The 17,605-nt window shown below is 52.4% G+C and overlaps 4 protein-coding genes across 6 annotated transcripts; 2 read left to right on the top strand and 2 right to left on the bottom strand.

The window, feature by feature from the left end:
• Positions 1 to 29: 29 nt before the first annotated feature.
• PV05_10302 (uncharacterized protein) lies at positions 30 to 3,676 on the top strand. The gene is made up of 8 exons (XM_013456727.1): positions 30 to 104; positions 554 to 839; positions 896 to 1,076; positions 1,122 to 1,456; positions 1,510 to 1,594; positions 1,651 to 1,689; positions 1,740 to 1,961; positions 2,010 to 3,676. Exons 2-8 carry the CDS (start codon positions 720 to 722, stop codon positions 2,930 to 2,932), a joined length of 1,905 nt encoding a protein of 634 aa, XP_013312181.1. The 5' UTR covers positions 30 to 104; positions 554 to 719; the 3' UTR covers positions 2,933 to 3,676.
• A 392-nt stretch (positions 3,677 to 4,068) lies between these two features.
• Positions 4,069 to 9,765, top strand: PV05_10301. Of its 2 annotated transcripts, XM_013456726.1 has the most exons (7): positions 4,069 to 4,516; positions 4,585 to 4,787; positions 4,868 to 5,047; positions 5,100 to 6,072; positions 6,132 to 6,896; positions 7,008 to 7,703; positions 7,757 to 9,765. In XM_013456726.1, exons 1-7 carry the CDS (start codon positions 4,264 to 4,266, stop codon positions 9,526 to 9,528), a joined length of 4,842 nt encoding a protein of 1,613 aa, XP_013312180.1. In that variant the 5' UTR covers positions 4,069 to 4,263; the 3' UTR covers positions 9,529 to 9,765. The 2 variants fall into 2 exon arrangements, with proteins under 2 accessions (XP_013312180.1, XP_013312179.1); XM_013456725.1 differs by having other exon boundaries at positions 4,585 to 5,047.
• An 873-nt stretch (positions 9,766 to 10,638) lies between these two features.
• On the bottom strand, positions 10,639 to 13,141 carry PV05_10300. Of its 2 annotated transcripts, XM_013456724.1 has the most exons (4): positions 12,672 to 13,141; positions 12,332 to 12,577; positions 11,301 to 12,189; positions 10,639 to 11,167 (listed from the first exon to the last, which is right to left on the bottom strand). In XM_013456724.1, the coding sequence occupies exons 1-4, from the start codon at positions 12,750 to 12,752 to the stop codon at positions 11,004 to 11,006; spliced, it is 1,380 nt and encodes a 459-aa protein (XP_013312178.1). In that variant the 5' UTR covers positions 12,753 to 13,141; the 3' UTR covers positions 10,639 to 11,003. The 2 variants fall into 2 exon arrangements, with proteins under 2 accessions (XP_013312178.1, XP_013312177.1); XM_013456723.1 differs by having other exon boundaries at positions 12,332 to 13,141.
• PV05_10299 (uncharacterized protein) lies at positions 13,118 to 16,903 on the bottom strand. The gene has a single exon (XM_013456722.1). It carries the CDS (start codon positions 15,594 to 15,596, stop codon positions 13,728 to 13,730), a length of 1,869 nt encoding a protein of 622 aa, XP_013312176.1. The 5' UTR covers positions 15,597 to 16,903; the 3' UTR covers positions 13,118 to 13,727.
• Between the last annotated feature and the right edge of the window lie 702 nt (positions 16,904 to 17,605).

The following is a 17,605-nucleotide window of genomic DNA, read 5'->3' as shown; positions in this document are numbered from 1 at the left end:
CCAGATCGCTCAACGTTTTCAAACAGAGAATACAACAGGCGAGGATCGCTCGCTTCACGGGCTCTCTGCGGTTTCTCCATTGAGACAAGTCCTAGCAAAAGAAGGTCAGTACAGATGAATCCCTCTCAATATCCTTTCCAAATGAAGGAGCTGTTTTTGGCAAATGTCGTTATCTTTGGCGTTACGGATCAGCGGATTTGGCGTACCCAGCCGTCAGGCTAAAAGTACGAGCAGGGGAAGCTCTGGAGCTAGTGGAGGCTTCTAACTTGGAGGCCAACTAGAGCTTCCCTAGGCTGCCGGGGCATGCCGAGCGCGCCTAGGGGCCACCTTAACCTAGGGCTCACTAAGGCTCAGACCCTGCCTCAATGATGTTTGTTTTCGGCAGATGTTTATCGTCGATTTGCTCATACTGGACCTCCCTCGTCTTCCAGAAGACCTGGTCATTCTTCACCGCCCAGCAAGGTGTCGACCGGCCAGCTCTCGTTTTCTCTCGTCGCGCCGCACTTGGAAAGACCGTGCATGCAGCTGTCATGAGCGCTAATTCATGCCCTAGGCCTCTACTTGGTCTCCCATCCCTTCGGCACCTGCTCTCCACATTCACAAGCATCCAACACGGTATACATCACAGAAGTCACCCGCGGCATTTGATTCTGTGCAGACGGTTCCTTCAGACCACCTTGCCATTCCTCTGGTAGGGGTTTGGTGTTTCCCGGACAAAGATGGCCGGCGATCCAAACACCATCACATCTCCAAGCTCTTTCCCAACAAAGTTAGAAGACGTTTCTGGGCCATCTGACTTTCCCATGCGCCTGAGAGAAGCCAAGCAGACATGCATAGTTGTGAGCCCATAGCTTTCCTGGTATTTCCGGTATCGTCCAAGCTGACGAGGATGCAGAACCAGATCAAGAAGCTCGTCGAAGGCTGTGATAATTTTATCGGCCTCTTCCCTGGCGAGTATGGAGTGCCCGAGATCATTGTGTCCGAAAACTTGAGGCACTCGAGTCTTTCCATCCTCGGGGATGCAGCCGAGAACTTTGCTCATTATATGAGAGATTGCACCCTGCCCATACCGGCGAGTAGGTGGATCACTTCGAGGCTCATGCGGGTACTGACCAATATAGGGGCTTCGGACTCGATGGGTACCCGGTCCTCGACAGGAAAGAAGTCCATCGTTGCGCTGGATAACCCCGTGCCCACCGCTTCTATATCTTACCCGTTTCAGCGGCCAGTGAAGCGCCATCGCTCTGGCACGACGAGTGGCAGAGAATCAGGCAATTTCCGGCCTGCGCGAAGTGAACGTAGACTGAGGGTAGTCAATGAAGCGCCAGCGCTCCAAATCAGAGTGGACGATCGCGACAGGCTCGAGGGCTGGTTCAAAGAAGCATTTGTCGCTATGCAGCAGGTGGCATGCCGAATCATTGCCAAAGTCTGGATCAAGAGGATTCACCCCCGGAAGGTAGGCAGTCAACAAGGATGTACCGCTTAGTTAGCAAACGCTGACAGTTGCAGCAATCTACCCACCCCTATAATGGCGGCGTGCCACGCAGTGAGAGCAAAGATCCGGAGCGGACACGGCCGCCATATTGGCCACTCAGTAAGTTTTCAAGTTGATCCGCTAGAGAGCTCCCTCCAAGTCTGATCGTGAACTAGACGTCATACATCGTGAGCCAGATCATATAGGCCGTGATGGTAAGATCCGATATTCACCTTGAGGTCGGCTGTCCACTAACGACTCAAAGACCGAACTAGCCTCCTGGTCCATCTTCTCATGTCTACTCCGCTCGAGGTCATCACAAATCCACCAGATCCGCATAACAAGCAGTTTGTAACAGCTGCCAATCTTTTGAAATGTCTCGAATCCAAGAGGTCCGACTCGAACGTGAAAGAAGGTGTCTGGGAGGTCATCGAGCACGTCTGCAGAGCGCGAGATCTGATGGAACAGTATGAAGCTGGAGAAATAGGTAAGCAAGCTGATACATTGACTGTGTCTGCCCATCTGACCACAGTAGATGGCGACGCCCTGGTCTTTCTCAACGACTACACCAGTGGCGCAAGACTCTGGTCCAACGACTCCGACGACGAGCCGCCCGAACAGACTCTCTCTGTGCGAGGTGCCTCTCAGCGCGCGAACCCTGGCCACGAGTCTGAGGAGGAGGAAGAACACAGTGGTGCAGTCGTCTTCACACCGAACTCCTCGTCGCAAGGCTCTCCCACGGATCAGTCATATGCTGAGGCCAAGCCGCGGATGCATAGAAGGCGAGCCACAGGGGTTGTTGAGAGCTCTAGTACACGTCAACCAAAAGGTCGACGGTCATCTAGGCCACCAGTCCGCGCAGGTCGCTCGGCTTTGTCCGCCGGTCCCCGACAGGTACTGGAGCTTCCATACCGGCTGCCTGTGGGCATGATTAAGCCTGAAAGTCAAGCTGACAACAGGCCACCGGACAACTTGATGAATGAGCGAAGAGCTAGTGTCCATGCCACAACAGACATGTCGCCAATGGTGCCCATGATGGTGCAACAACTGCCTCCGAAGGCTTTTGGGTGCGACTATGAAAATCAGATGGGAGCCACGAACATGCTTGACATGTTCTCATATGCAGAGGCATGCCCTCGGCCACCTAATACCCAAGCCTGGATGGGAATGATGCCTAACATGGGACCAGAGCCTCCAGAGCATGTGTTTGGCTTCCACCCACACATGGTCACTCAGCCACAAGAATCGGCGCTTTCGTATTTCGGGCAGGCAGCGGAAGAGGCCCAGAACAGAATGTGCGCCCGCGGCCCTTTGATCGACCCGTCACAGTATCCAAGCTTCGACGGCGCTCCCCAATTTGCCTTGCCTTTAAGGATCATGGACCCGTATCAACAGGGCATGATGCCGGAAGTCGACGTGAAGATGGAGATGACACCGGCAGAGTTCTACGCATTATGAGCCCAAAGCTGTTTGCGCCGGAGCTATAGGGTGTATCGAACGCCGGCAGCCTTCTCACTTCCAGTAGGCCGACGAGACACTCAGCTAGAGATTGTCGATCCTCCAAGAAAGACCAACCTTACTATCGTGTCCAAATGCCCACTGCTTTGTCCTGCTTGGATAGGGACGCTTCTATGAAAGCCCACTCACCGAAGAAGGAATCATTGCAGGGGGGCGATTGCGCCCTTTCTGTCAGGGATCCGTAATTCTTCGCCGCACTGGTCGGGAGATGGTATATGTCGCATCGTTCGACCTTGCGGCGAATCTCGGTCGGCGCTTGCTCATTCTCACAATCATTTATGCTTTGCCACTTCTCGAGTTTAAGCCTGCTGCTTCACCATCGGCTGCTCCAATCTGCCAGGTTTCACGAATTTCCTTTTGGGCGCTTTGAGGTTTATATCTCGGGTCAGGTTGCCTTTTTTACGATCTTTGTCGGCAGCAAGCAGATATCCAACAATCGTTGTTTTATGAAAACCGGTCTACCAGAAAAGTTCGGAGTGCTAATGATGATTGAGTGGCACCCAGTCAGTTGTTCGAGATATCCCCAGCATGAGTATCCATATCAAGGGACGTGCGAGCAGCAAGGAAAGGTCTTTGTGGGCGATGTTTGTTTTCGGGAGGGTGCCATGTCGTGTTTGACCAGGCGTGAAATGTCTGATAAACTTGGTTGATCCGAGCGCTGGATCTAGTCCCGGGCTGTTTGATAGATGATTTGTCAAATGAATTATTCGCGTGATCGAAATGTCCTCGATGAGGATGTCACTGGATGTGAAATGATGTACCGAGTAACTCTGTGAGTAGTTGGATTGCGCTAGGGAAGTAACTTCTAAGGTTGGTACGGAGGAAGTTCGACGTGTTATGTGCATGAGGGCTAGTGAGGCGGCCAGACAAGGCCCTAGGCATACTAATATATTGGCTGCTAGGCTAAGCTGTTAGGCTTGCCCGGGAGTGCCTACGCGTGGAGGCGTTCTCGGCGCTAAGGGCGCGGTCATACCGCCTAAAGATGCGTCGGCCAGTAGATGCCATTATGGCCCATCATTGGCCGAGCTCTGCTTGCGGAGTAAAAAAGGCCATGCATGAATTCATTCACCTTTTGTTCGCAGGCATTTCGGATTCAAGCATCGCGTCTTCTTCCTATGACTTTCCACCACCGCACAGACAGCATTATCACACGACACCATCAAATTCCGATTCACCAACCCTTCCAATCATACCGCACGAGTATTTCGAGGCGATCTCTCGGAAACCATGATATGACAGCACTCCGATGTTGATCGATTTCAACCGCGCCAATGTCTGCGCCGTCCATTCGCGGTCAACGCGGTGGCAATTCGACGAGGGTCGGACGAGCAACTCAGTCAATACCTCCTCGCGGTCGCGGTGGACCTCGCGGTCAGCCCAAGTCAGCACCAGCAGGACGGGGAAGAGGGAGAGGCGGACCGAGCGCCACGGCCTCTGCAACTAGTGGTGATGGACTGTTACAAAGACTGAGAGCGGGAACGGTCAAGAGAGGGTCTGACAATGGCACCACGACTCCGACAAGAGGTGAGCTCGTTATAGACACCGTCTTTTGGAAGACAATCTGGGACAAAGGAATACTAAGGGTGGCACAGGTCGGGGAGGGTCAAGCTCGGCGCCTTTCACACCAAATGTTCGAGGACGGGGACGTGGACGCGGGTTCTTGTCGCAAACATTCAACACACCGAGATCTCAAGATTCGACACCATCAGGTTCACGAACGTCTTCGCCTGCGCCTGCGCCTGCGCCTACAAACCATCGCGATTTCATGAACACTGCCTACGCCAGATACCAAGAGGTGCGTGCCGGTCCTACCCCTGCCTCAAGCTGACTGCGACTTGGTCTGTAGGGTGTCTAACGTGCGAATTCCACATATAGCTGAAGACAAAACGAGAAGATGAACGTACAAAGGCCATTCGTGATGGATTCCTCGCGGATCCCGAGAAGAAGACAAGCTTGGACAAAGCCATTACACCGGTCGGCACATGTACAGTGATGTGTCCCGAATTTGAAAGAGTGGAGCGCATTGTGCAGAACATGGTTGATAAAGCGGAGAAGGTGCGCATGGTAGTGGTTGGGGTGTAAGAGAGTGCTGCTGATGGTGGAGCAGGTTCGAAATGACGATACCGGCAAAGACATTCCTTCCGAGGAGCGCATGGTCAAGCGATTTCGACGATCTGCTGCTGGATACGATGAGCAACTGCCCTCCGATATAAGAACCCCGGCGACACTGAAGAGGACGCTGGATTACCTGCTCGATAAGGTCATTGGTGGAGACGAAAGACTTGCGACCATCCACAAATTCGTCTGGGATCGCACACGAGGCATTCGGAATGACTTCTCCATCCAGCAGGTCACGAATATCGAAGATGTCAAGGTTGCTGTCGAATGCTACGAACGAATTGCCCGATTCCACATCCTCTCCCTTCACCAACTGTCGAATCCGGATAATCTTTGGGATGGCGAGAATTTTGATGCCCATCAGGAGCGAGAGCAACTCAACAACACTCTCCTTTCGCTGCTGTACTACTACGACGACAATCGAGAGCGCGTCGACTTTCCAAACGAGGCCGAGTTCAGAGCCTACTGCATCATCTTCGAATTCCAGTCACAGCATCCGGACCTGGAAGACCGCATGCAGGCCTGGCCGAGCAATCTGCTCAAGGATATGAGAGTACAAACAGCGCTCAAACTCTACCAAGCTGGCGGTAATTCCATTTTCGACCAGGGTCCCCTGCGGCCAATGGAGCCTTTCGCCATTGCTCAGAGCAACACGGGCAGCTTTTGGCACGTTCTATCCTCCAAGGCCGTGCCATATATCATGGCGTGTGTGGCGGAGATATACTTTGCCCATGTCCGATTTGCGGCTCTGGATGCTCTGTGGAGATCATGCAAAAGTGCCCCTGCAGCTCAACAAGCAAAGTCCAGGGACTGGAGTTTGAGTGAAGTCACCGCCTTCCTGGGCTTCGACACGGAAGAAGAGACCAAAGAATTCTGCGCTGCATTTGAGCTGTATTTTGCCAAGGATGAATACGGAGACGACTACCTCGATGCTACGGCGAATGCTGCTCACTATCTCGATCGTGCGTACTTCCATTTCCCCACATATACCGGTCGAGAACTTGTTCTGATACCTGCGTAGAATCTCTAATACCGAATCGACAATCGTTCTCGCATACATATGTCGAGAAGAAGCGATACCGCCGAACGCTCACCTCTGTCATCAACGGGGCGACTGTCGCTGAAGCAATCCGAGAGGGATGGGTCGAGTCTGCAGACGAAGAATCAGACAGCCAACAAAATGAAGTCAAGGACGATGATCAGAGCATGTTTGTGCCTCAAGACCGACCACAATCTGGGAACTCCTCGATCTTCGGCTCCCCAATGAACCCGGAAGCCTCGACGTTCACGCCAAAGTTTGGACAGAGCCCTGGCACTGGCAAAGCGGCGGAGAAATCGGCATTTGGCCAACCGACATCGACATCGACATCGACGTTTGGACAGCCATCTCCTGGGTTTGGCGGATCAGGATTTGGTAGCTCCGGGTTTGGTAGCTTTGGGTCATTGCCGGTTCCTGCGGATTCGCCGTTTGGCAAGCCTGCTTCAAGTCAGCAGCAGCAAGCGCAGAAAGAAACGCCGTTCGGTTTTGGACGCTTCGGTGTCTCTAGTGCAGCAACGGAGAATGAAGCAGAGGCCCCCCATACTCAGAAATCTGCCCTACCTGTCGCTCAAGCTGCCCAACCTACATTTCCAGGCTTCGGTTTCGGAAAGCCAACTTCAACACCTGTAGAGATATCAGCTCCTCCGACAGCAACGCCAGTATCAACGACATCGACGATTCCGCCAGTCTTTGGGCAGAAACCGCTTCCCCCGACAGGGTTTGCTGCGGCTGCTGGACGGCCTGAAGGTATGTCTTTAAAAAGTCCTTGTGATTTGGTGTGGCAGGCGGTCCTGCAATGCTGTAGCAATTCTGGCGTGTTAGACTGAGCGTAGCGGCTAACGATTTACGAATGCGCAGATTCCACGAAGAGTCCTTCAGCACCATCGTTTCAATTTCCGAGCTTCTCTCAACCCTCTACGCAACCTGCAAAACCATCGGAGCAGGCACCTCAGGCACAAGCGTCTGCAAATCCACCGACTTCCTCATTTCCTGCGTCTGCACCGGCATTCACTTTTTCGACACAATCATCACAGCAGCCTACCACACCCTCACAACAACAAACACCTCTGCCATCATTCACCGCTTCCACAGGTGGATTCTCCTCCGCACCAACATCAACTCCTGCGGCTTTATCATCGACATCGACCATCTTCCCGCCTCAGCCGCCTAGTGCAGCTGAGGATAAACCGAAAGTACCTTCAGAAGGATTCAAATTTCCTCCTTTCCAACCTTCGACAACTCCCTCCTCCACTCAACTGACCCCCAAACCAGAACTATTTCCATCAAAATTACCCTCTACGACACAGTCTCTATCACTACCACCTGCCACGCAGCCATCTCAACAGAGTCCAAGTCCACTTCACTCTCCACCTCCACCTCCTACTAAACCAGCCTTCACCACCGAAGACCGTGAGCGACTAGCACGGGATGTTGCCAGCATTGCCCTTACAAGACAAGATGGACTGATCAGGAAATACATTGAATACACAATTCCAGATCTCGTCCGGACCGCGCTCAATCAACACCGCCTAGAGGTCCATGACGCGGCTGTCGGTGAGTACCAGATCAATTTCACGTTTTGGCTTAAGACTAACCAAGTTGTGTAGCTTCCATCCGTGAACGGATTCTAGCACGAAAATTTGGCCTCATTTGGCGCTCACGAGCGTGGAAGAACAATCTCAACCGCCGAGCTAGGATTCGACGAAAACTCATCGCAGAAACGATGAGGGCTGAACAATCCAAGAAGAAAAGAAGTGAGGAAGAGCTGCAAGAGATTTTGCTGGCTGCTCAAGAAACAAAGCGCCTTCGACAGGAAGTTCAAAAGGCAGCTGAGGCAAAGCAACTGAAAGAAAAACAAGATGAATTCGCCATCAGTCAGATTGTTGGTCGGAAGAGAAAGAGTTTCTCTGAACAGAATATGAAAGAGAGCGTCATGACAACGAATGGCACTCCTCGATTGTCTGGGCATAAGCGATCAAAGACGATGAGCACTTCTTCCGAACCGTCTAGTTCTGTTATGGGTGGCAGGCCACCAGTTCCAAGTTTTCGAGCATCAACGACACGAGCACCACATGTTTCCATATTCTCTGGTAAGGCTGTGATGGGTCGCTCCACGAGCACTCAAGATCTGCGAAAGTCCACTGTGGAGCAGAAGACAGATAATACTCATACCGACTATTTCCGTCTCAAGGCGCTGGGGCTGGATCCAGACACACCGATTGTGCCTGATACCAAGGAGACACTGGCGCTTCGGAAGCGACGAGAAGAGGATGAAAGACGAAGTGTTATGGCAAGAGCAAGGAAACGACCAGGAATGCCTACATCATCAGTCCAGAGTTCTCCGACCGCTCTCTCACCATTGCCCGTGGAGCAGAAGCCTGCCGCGTCAATCTCTCCAATTGAAGAAACACCACGCCAAACGCCAACGAAACGTCCTGTGGAGGACGACTTCCTCCGACAAATCCGAGAAGCACGTGAAGCTATGAAAGAGCAAGAGGAATGGTTTAAACAGCAGGCCGGTGAACTCGAGAAAGAAATCGAGCACGAAGAGGAGTTCAGACGAAGTCAGAGTAGTCGTCGGGAAAGCCTTACTCCATCAGCGGCTGGCCTGGCTAGGGCTAACGGGTATGAGTACCTGCCCGCCGAGACGAAGTCCGAGTTCAGCATGTCGAGGACAGAGCGGCGCATCAGACAGACTGGCGCTCATGGGTTGGCTACTAAGCCTCTGCGCCCTAGTTCCGAGTATGTTCCCGTGGCCATGTCGAAGAGAAGTGCCCTGCGATACAGCGGTGGCGAAAGCCAGACCAGCAGTCCGGCCCGAAAGCGGTCGCATGATGACGTGGATGTCGATTCAGCACTTGACGATGAGAGGTATCGCGTCAATAGGACGGGGTATGCGGTGAAACGACCAAAGTCAGCGCAGCAGGTTGCTGCACCGCAAAGCTCGAAAGTGGTACCTAGACAGGTGGCACAGAATCCATATGAACTATTGCAAGGTGTTGAGCAGGATGAAGATGATGCGGAAGTGGAAGATGAGGATGAAGAAGAAGCAATCTACGACGAGGACGAGCCGAGTGGACAATATTACTCTGGGGATTACGTCAATGGCGATGGTGATGGCGATGGAGAGGAGCTCGAAGAGGACGAGGAAGACGAGTCGGAGCGTGAGAGAGAAGGATATGAAGATGAATACGACGAAGATGGAGACGGAGACGGAGACGGAGAAGAGGAAGGGGGCTATGACTACGATGATGGTAGTAGTTATGAGTATCCGGATGAAGGAGAGACGCCATTGACGAATCCGGAAATGAGTCGAGCGGCGAGCAGTGCGCCTGGAGGAAGTGCTGATGATGCGTTGGTGCTGAGTGATAGTGACTGATCAGCAGCGCAATGACAATCAACAATCGGCGACCAACAATTGCCAAGTGAGCACATAGAGACAGAGAGCTGTCAAGCCAAGGCAAGACAGGAGTCGAGTGCAAATAATTGTGGGATGTACCTTGATGGACATCAGATAGACACCGGGATCTAGTTGCGAGGAAGCAGAGTAAGACTAGCCATACCATACGGAGTGTTGGTATGGCAGGGAATAGCAATGAATCATGATTGTTGCCATTCTCACTTTTCTTGTCATAAGCCGAGAGTGAAGAGTGAAGAGTGAGGAGTAAAGAGTGAAGAGTGAAGAGTGAAGATTGAGGACTGAGGACTGAGGACTGAGGACTGAGGACTGAGGACTGAGGACTGAGGACTGAGGACTGAAGACTGAGGACTGAGGACTGAAGACTGAGGACTGAAGAATCCGCCCCTAGATTTCCTAGAGAGGTCCTTAAAGAACAAGGATTTTACAAGACCGTACTCCGTACCTTGGTGATCGAATAGATCTTAGTATCGGCATAGTCATAGCGAGTATTTCACCCTGATCCGTGATGGAGAGAGGTAAATAGAGGTAGAGGTGGAGGTAGATATAGAGGTAGACTGGGGATTAGGATTGGGATTGGGGATTGGGATTGGGGATTGGGATTGGGATTGGGGATTGGGATTGGGATTGGGGATTGGGATTGGGACTCTCCGTACTCCGTAATTGCCGCCATGTTTTTATATATATTACCGTCATCATCCGTATATACGGAGATACGGGAGTAGTTATTTTCACCTACTTGATCCGGCTGTCGGCTCTATATCTACTACATATAATGAAACGTAAGGGTCTTGTGGGGATTACATAGTATAATAATACTCCGTATCTCGAGGGGGAGATGTCAGACTACTACGTACGGAGTATATATACTCGTTACTAAGGTAGCGTCAGGGGCGTCACATTACCACGGATGCGATGCCACCAGGAGGCATGTCTTTACATACATGCCTTGGCGTCCTAGTAATCACATACCTTACCTCTATAGGTACCCTTACCTGTTTGATCAGCCAGCAACGGGTGCCGCTCTTACGAGTAGTAGAGTGACGGGAGTTTTGATGATCACGAATGAATGAAATTTTTCCCGGTTGTACTCCGTATGATGACTTCGACCTACTGCGTACTCTTTTGTCTTGCTCAGGGCATGCCCTCCTCTCCTCCTCTCCCCTCTCTTCTCGCTCGACATAGTGCTGGTCTTCGTTGTAGGGAATCACATTCAAAATACTCCGTACTCCCCTCACGGATTGACTTTCGGTCTTGACCAGACCAGATTGGACCGGATTGGACCAGACCAGACAAAACCACCATCACCACCAGCGCGGAGATCGACAAGGGAGGGAATGAACAAGTCCGAGTGACTAGAACCTCTATTCCAGCTCAACACAGATGCAACATAGATGGACTAGTATAGCCAACCGTACGTGTCATCAGTGTCATGCCTACAATCTACTCTTGGCCCTGAACTTGGCCGCTCCCAGTTCCTGCTTCTGCAATCCCATCTCGCTGAACAACTGCTCCGTCTTGGCCTGCTGCCTGGCCAGTTTCGCCTTGATCTCATCCTTTCTCGACCGATTCTCTCGCTTGCCGAGTTGTTGAAGATGCGCTGCACAGAAAAGTCCACGGTTAGCTCGACTGTACCACAACTCAAAAACCCGTAAACCGTAACCCATAAGTTATTCCCAGACACGTTCTGAGTTACTAGTAGGTGGTTAGAAGCCTTTTAAGGATGTACGTACCTTCATCCGGCCCATCTGCGATTCGGAGCGTCCGCAGATGCGCCCACATATACGCGAGCGGCGTGTCCTGACACACGCCCATGGCCCCGTACGCCTGCACGGCGCGATCGATGACCTCGAGCGCGACATTGGGCACTTTAACTTTAGCCTGGGCGATCTCCTTGAGCGCATACTTTGCGTCTTTCTGATCGATCTTAATCGCCGCGTTGAGCACAATCATTCTGCACGCGTCGATTTCGATCCGGGCCTTGGCCACCCATTCGAGCAAAACGCCTTGTTCGGACAGGGGTTTGCCAAAGGGGATTTTCCGCTCGTCATTCAACCGGTTGATCAGCCACTCCAAAGCCTTTTCGCTGGCTCCGATGGCACGCATGGCGTGGTGGATCCTTCCCGGGCCCAAACGTCCTTGCATGATTTCGTTACCTCTGCCCTCGCCCAGGATAATGGCTTCGTCCGCGCGCACTCGCACGTCCTTGAACGTGATGTGTCCGTGACCGTGCGGCGCGTCGTCGTACCCGTACACGCTGAGCATGCGGTGCACGGTAATTCCCGGCGTGTCGGCAGGCACGAGCAACATGCTTTGTTGCTTGTACTTGTCCGGGTGGGATGGGTCGGTCTTGCCCATGACAATGAAGATTTTGCAGCGGTCGTCGCCGGAGCCCGAGGACCACCATTTGCTCCCGTTCAGGATGTACTCGTCGCCCCGCCGGTCCATGCGGAGTTGGATGTTGGAGCCGTCGGAAGACGCGATGTCGGGCTCCGTCATCAGGAAGCCCGAGCGAATCTCACCGGCGAGAAGAGGCCTGAGCCAGCGGTCCTTTTGGGCCGGCGTGCCGTAGCGTGCAATGACTTCCATGTTGCCCGTGTCGGGGGCGGCGCAGTTGCAGGCCTGCAGATATCAGATCAGACTCGAGATCAACACCAACCGATCAACCGTAGGTGTGCCACCAAAACACACTCCCAAACAGAAAAGCAAGACAAGAGAAAGGGAAAGGAAGTGACAAGTCGTGAACAAGCACAGCACAGCGTACCTCGCTAGCAGTAATACTCTTCCCCAACTGCTCGGCCATCAAGCCGTACTCGACGTTCGTAAACTGCGGCCCATCCTTGAAATGGTTCTTGGGCAAGAACATGTTCCACAGGCCCAGCCCGCGAGCCTTCCGCTTCAAATCGTCCATGATGCTAGGATGGCCCTGCCATCGCGCGTCGCCGACCCCGATCTGCGACGTGTACACCGTGTCCGCGGGGATACATTCTTCGTCGACGAATTTCTCGACCTGTTACACGAAATCACATCAGTCAACCATCCCATTACAGTACACACCTCCACATCAGTCCCACCACGCCCTTATTATACACGGCCGTACATACCACATCCAAAAGCTTCTTCGCCCGGTCCGACACAAATGGTTGGGCGATCGGTGGGATGTTCTCGGACGCGGAGGCTGGCATCGTGTAGTACAATCACTTTACTAGTATTTATCGACCTGCAATATTCGGACCTGACAGGTGTTGACAAGACGTGTTCAAGTGGCAGTGGCAGAGGCAGAGGGACAGGCACAGGCAGAGTGTATCAACAAAAGTCAGCCTCGGCTATTGCTGGTCGATGGACATGCTTGCGGGGAATCACGTACTCGGCTTAGGGATCTGGGGTTGGACTTATGCCTCGGCGAAAGGCCCAATCTTACCATAGTACAACAAGTACGGACCTAGGTGTGGTATACTATGGTCTCGGCGGTAGACTTCCAATCCAGGCATGGTGTTGATCAGGATTACGAGAACGGCACCAGGGGGCGGTAAGATGAAGGTAAGATGAGTGAGAGGGTTAAGATTCTCCATTCTCAAAACATGTCCATGCCAAACAGGTCTTTGTCTTTGGCTGGCATTATAAAGTAATCAATCTAGCTACTTTGTCGCCGCTGGGTGACAAGCTCAAAAAGCAAGTCATCCATCTCCAGGAGAATTGATGTGAATTCAGCAGAGCGCAGCCTCTTTTTTGTCGCTTTCTCCAAACCTCGAAGTGGTGAACCCGCCGAATCTTCAACGAAACCCCCAATCCTAATCCTATAATGCTGTCCTTGTTGATGTAGAAATGTAGAAAACGGTTTTCGAGCACAACATACTCCATTCACCCAACGGTAACCCCAATGCCTTTGTCCCCAGTTTCTGATGAAAACACTGTTGGTACACTCCGTTGACACCTCGTCTCAAGCAGGGCAGATCCCATAAAAGTCATCAGTGTCAAGGTCCCAATCCAGACAAAAGCGAGGGTAGAAGTTTCGGAGTATGTGCAAAGACGTGGTGTTTTTGGGTTTTCTTTTTCCACAACCACCAACAAAAACAAGCCCAGTAAATCCCCTTTGAATCATGTCGACCGGTCCACACAAAGTTCAGCAAAAGCTCAGCAAACAGGTAATGCTCATAGAATCACAAATGGAAGTTATGCCAACCTCCAACCCACTCATGCTCATCTTCATCCGTCGATGAGTCGACCACCTTGGCCTGACGCCAATCCTGATTCAAGTACGCCGGACGTGCCTTGTTTCGGCTATCACGTCCATGACAAGTTTGATGATCGAATCCAAGACCCGATATTGGTCTTTTGCGAGACCCTGTAGTAAAAGATCGTTTCTTGCTGCTCCAAGGCTGGGTGTTGTTGTCAGACTCGGACTGGAAGCCACGCCTCTTGTTGCCCAGTGCAGCCCACTTGTCGGCGGCTACATGGTTGGGAGATTGTCGAGGGGTGCGGACACGCCACGCAAAGGGATCGTTCTCCTTGGAGCCGTGGGTCGTCTTGATCGGGGAGAGAGGCTTGGGCGTCCGACTACGGCGTGCGTTGCTGGATGACCTGGATTCGGTGAGAACACCATGAGGAACAGGCAACGGCTTGTGGCTGTCTTCACTCCAGCTTCGACTGTTTTGTCCACGTCTCAACGTCAACTCCACCTCACGCTCCGACTCTTCCTCATCTTCTTCAAACATGTCGCTCCAACTCTTGGCCACAGTATCATCCTTCTTCCCAAAGACTGATGACATGGTAGGGATAGGTCGAGATGGACGAGAGGGCAGGGAGTTCGGGATCGGAACAGGGTCGGGTCGAGGTGGGTTACGATGACTCGGACGCTTGATGGCCAGTGACTTGAAGGAGCCATATGCCGAATCGAGAACCGATGCCAATGAAGGGGTGTTGTTAAGACCAGAGTACCATGATTCACCAAGTTTGAGGCCCTTGTCAGAGAACATATCCTCTTCGTACGTATCCGGAATTGAGGCCAGTTGCTGCTGCTTTCGGTTGGGAGAGTGCAACGCCTTGGCCCAAGGGAACGACTCGCCATCCATGTGAGGGCTCTGGATCGAAGGAGTGCGTAGTGGTTCGCGATTGGCGCTTGCACGTACCACATCGCGCTCTTCGGCGCAGAATTCATCAAAGGACTCGTCGTCGGTGGTGAAAGTCACTGCACGGAGGATGGCTTGTTTCAGAGCACCGAGGTCGCGCTTTGCAGGGTCCAAGGCCATAGCAATCGACAAGATGTCAAACGTATCCTGTGACATGCTGGGGAAAATGTCGAATAAAGATTGACGATCTCGAGTATAGTCGGCAAAGAGCACATCAGATTCGGTAGGCACCACAAAGGGGTTTCTGGCGAACAAGACATTGAGCAGGCAGATACCAATGGACCAGATGTCGGCCTTTGCTGGAGAGTAACCAATGTTGGTAGGATCATACTGTTCCGGTGCCATGTATCGGTCACTTCCAACGCTAGACTCGTAGGACCAAAGGCTTCTGGTGGCCAAGCCAAAGTCACCAAGCTTCATTGAGCCGTCCTCAGTGAGAAAGATGTTCTCCGGTTTGATGTCTCGATGATACAACCCATTGGCGTGCATGTGTTGCACCGCACTGATGAGCTGCAACATGAAGCGTCGAACATGTTCAGTCTGCAGAGGTCCACGGTCAAGTCGAATGGCCTCGTACAGGTCGCCTTGAGCACAGTATTCCAAGACCAGGTAGGTATGGGCTTCCGTGTCGAAGTGGTGAATGAGGTTGACCAAGTGAGGATGATGTTTGAGAATTGCATGGCACGCCAGTTCTTCCGCACCCTCATCGGGAGTCAATGCGGAGGATGTTTGATTGGCAACGGTGGGCTTCGTCAAGCATTTAATGGCCACTTCTTCTCCAGTGTGAGTATCCTCCGCCAGGAAGACCATCCCAAAGGACCCGTGATTGAGAGGGGCAATGGTACGGAATCTTCCATCGAGAATCTGATCCTTGCGGAAACCATCTTTCATGCACTCCATGGCTGGCCTTGTAGGTGGGGTGACGTGTACAGACCCCTTCAGGCGACCCAACAGCCTTTCCTTCTGCTGGCCCAAATGACAAGAACTTTTGAGTTCCGAATAGAGACGAGAGATATAGTCCAGTTGAAGTCTGTACAAGAGAGTATGAACAGGTATGAGGATATGTCGTGAGCAGCTGTGCTCAATTGTAGAAGACAAGGTCGAGTAACGAGACCAGGACACCAAGCATAGATCCGCCGTAGAAGTTCACAGCTTCAACCATCCGTGTCATGTGAGAGAGAGAGAAAGCAACACCGCGGAACTCCTAGTCGTCGTGTGTGATCAGAGGCTCATAGAATAGATAAGGGTCGTCGATAGCGTTAGGAACAAAAGGAAATTGGTTGTGAACGATGACGCAGAGCCTCGAGGCTCGTTGTTCAGTCGAACAAGCAACAGGCGTAGGGAGCGTAGAGTTATTGAGTCATAGTCGAGGAGATCAGGACTGGTTCCGGCAAGGAGGCCAAAAAGAGTGTAGGTATCGTTATGAAGGGATAAGAGAGAAGTCGTCAAGTAGGCGAAGCTGAAGGCAGGAGAATGAAGGTGTTGTCAGGCCTGTGGAGATCAACGATGCCTAATGGACAATAGGCAACCGTACACTCTTGCCACCGAGTATGCTTTCACTTGACAGTGGAATGATCAGTGGGTGTGTATTGTTGTCAAAGAAGTTCCTCCTTTGTTGTTGTGGTGGGTGTATGACTTGTCCAATGACACCACCAACAAAGGTCCAACAATTCAGGCCGAGGTTGACGGCGAGACTCGACAGCGAGAATGTCCAATGGTCTCTTGGGATCTTGACAGCCACCAACGGCTCAGAGGTATAGAAGGATTATAGGAATTGCGTTGAACGTGGTCGAGTCCAATGCTGTAGGTACTGGGGGCGGGGGAGGTTCAGAGAGATCAGCGGGGGTCGCCGGGTGACAACGAGGAATGCTGCAAGGAACGGTCGTCGTCGAGACGGTAAAGGTGTGAGAGAAGGACACGGCCAGGTGTTATTACTTGAGGTGTAGAGAGAAACGAACACTCGTCGAGGGCGTATCCTTTTACATTGCAGAGGGGTTTCGAGCTGAGATGAGGGTCAGGTAAGGAGAGTAAACAAGGTCTGAGAGATGATGAATGAGATATGAAGAGCAGATGGGGAGACAGCTGTCTGAGTGGCGGTGACTGGCAGGAAGAGTCGGTGTCTGTGCTAGGCTTGGTGGGCTGTGAGTTATTGGGTCGTCGAGTGTCTGGATGGAACCATGGGAACTCTCATTCTGGGGCCGGCCAACAAGCAGGGCAGCAGGGCAGCAGCAGACAACAAGGGACAGCCAAGGACAAAGGGCGGCAGTTGGCAGCATCGAAGACGATCGAACAGCAATGAAGAGTGGCCCCCACAGTAACGAGTAGAAGGGCACTGTGGGCACTCACGGCACTGTAGGGTGAGTGGGTGAGCACCTGTGAGTGAGTGGATAGCGGTGCCTGCGCCTGTTATTGACGACTACTGCAGCTGCTATGCCTCATCGGTCCATGGCTTGTCTGCACGAGCGCATCCAAGCAATCTCCTACTAGCGCGTGATCACATCTTCTCAGTGCTGAAGTCTACGCTTGAATCACGGTGGGCGTAGAGGGATGCCACTGCTACTGGGTGACTGCTGCTTTGTTCGTCAAGTCAAAGGCACTGCTTGCTGCTTGCTCCCATCGAGTGAACTGGAACACGCTGGACTCAACGGAAGGGACTCGTCAGATGGCGACGTCTCTACCCGCTTTCGGCGTATTGTGCTTGGCCAAAGTCTTCAGCCTGGCCGACGCCGACGCAGAAGGCCTTCAACCAATGGTTGTCACGCCACAGCTGAAGGCCATCAGGAGCTTTGTCTGCGTCACGCCGCCTCCAGACCGGCCCGCAACAACACGCAATACATTCTTCGAAAAACAATGTCATCCCAAAGCATGGCAAGAAGAGGACACTTTTGCTACAATTCACTCAAGACAGT

The sequence above is a fragment of the Exophiala xenobiotica genome (genome assembly GCF_000835505.1).
Source record: "Exophiala xenobiotica strain CBS 118157 unplaced genomic scaffold supercont1.6, whole genome shotgun sequence".
NCBI lineage: Eukaryota > Fungi > Ascomycota > Eurotiomycetes > Chaetothyriales > Herpotrichiellaceae > Exophiala > Exophiala xenobiotica.
Note: the sequence above shows the minus strand (reverse complement) of the source record. Positions and strands in the feature narration are given on the sequence as shown.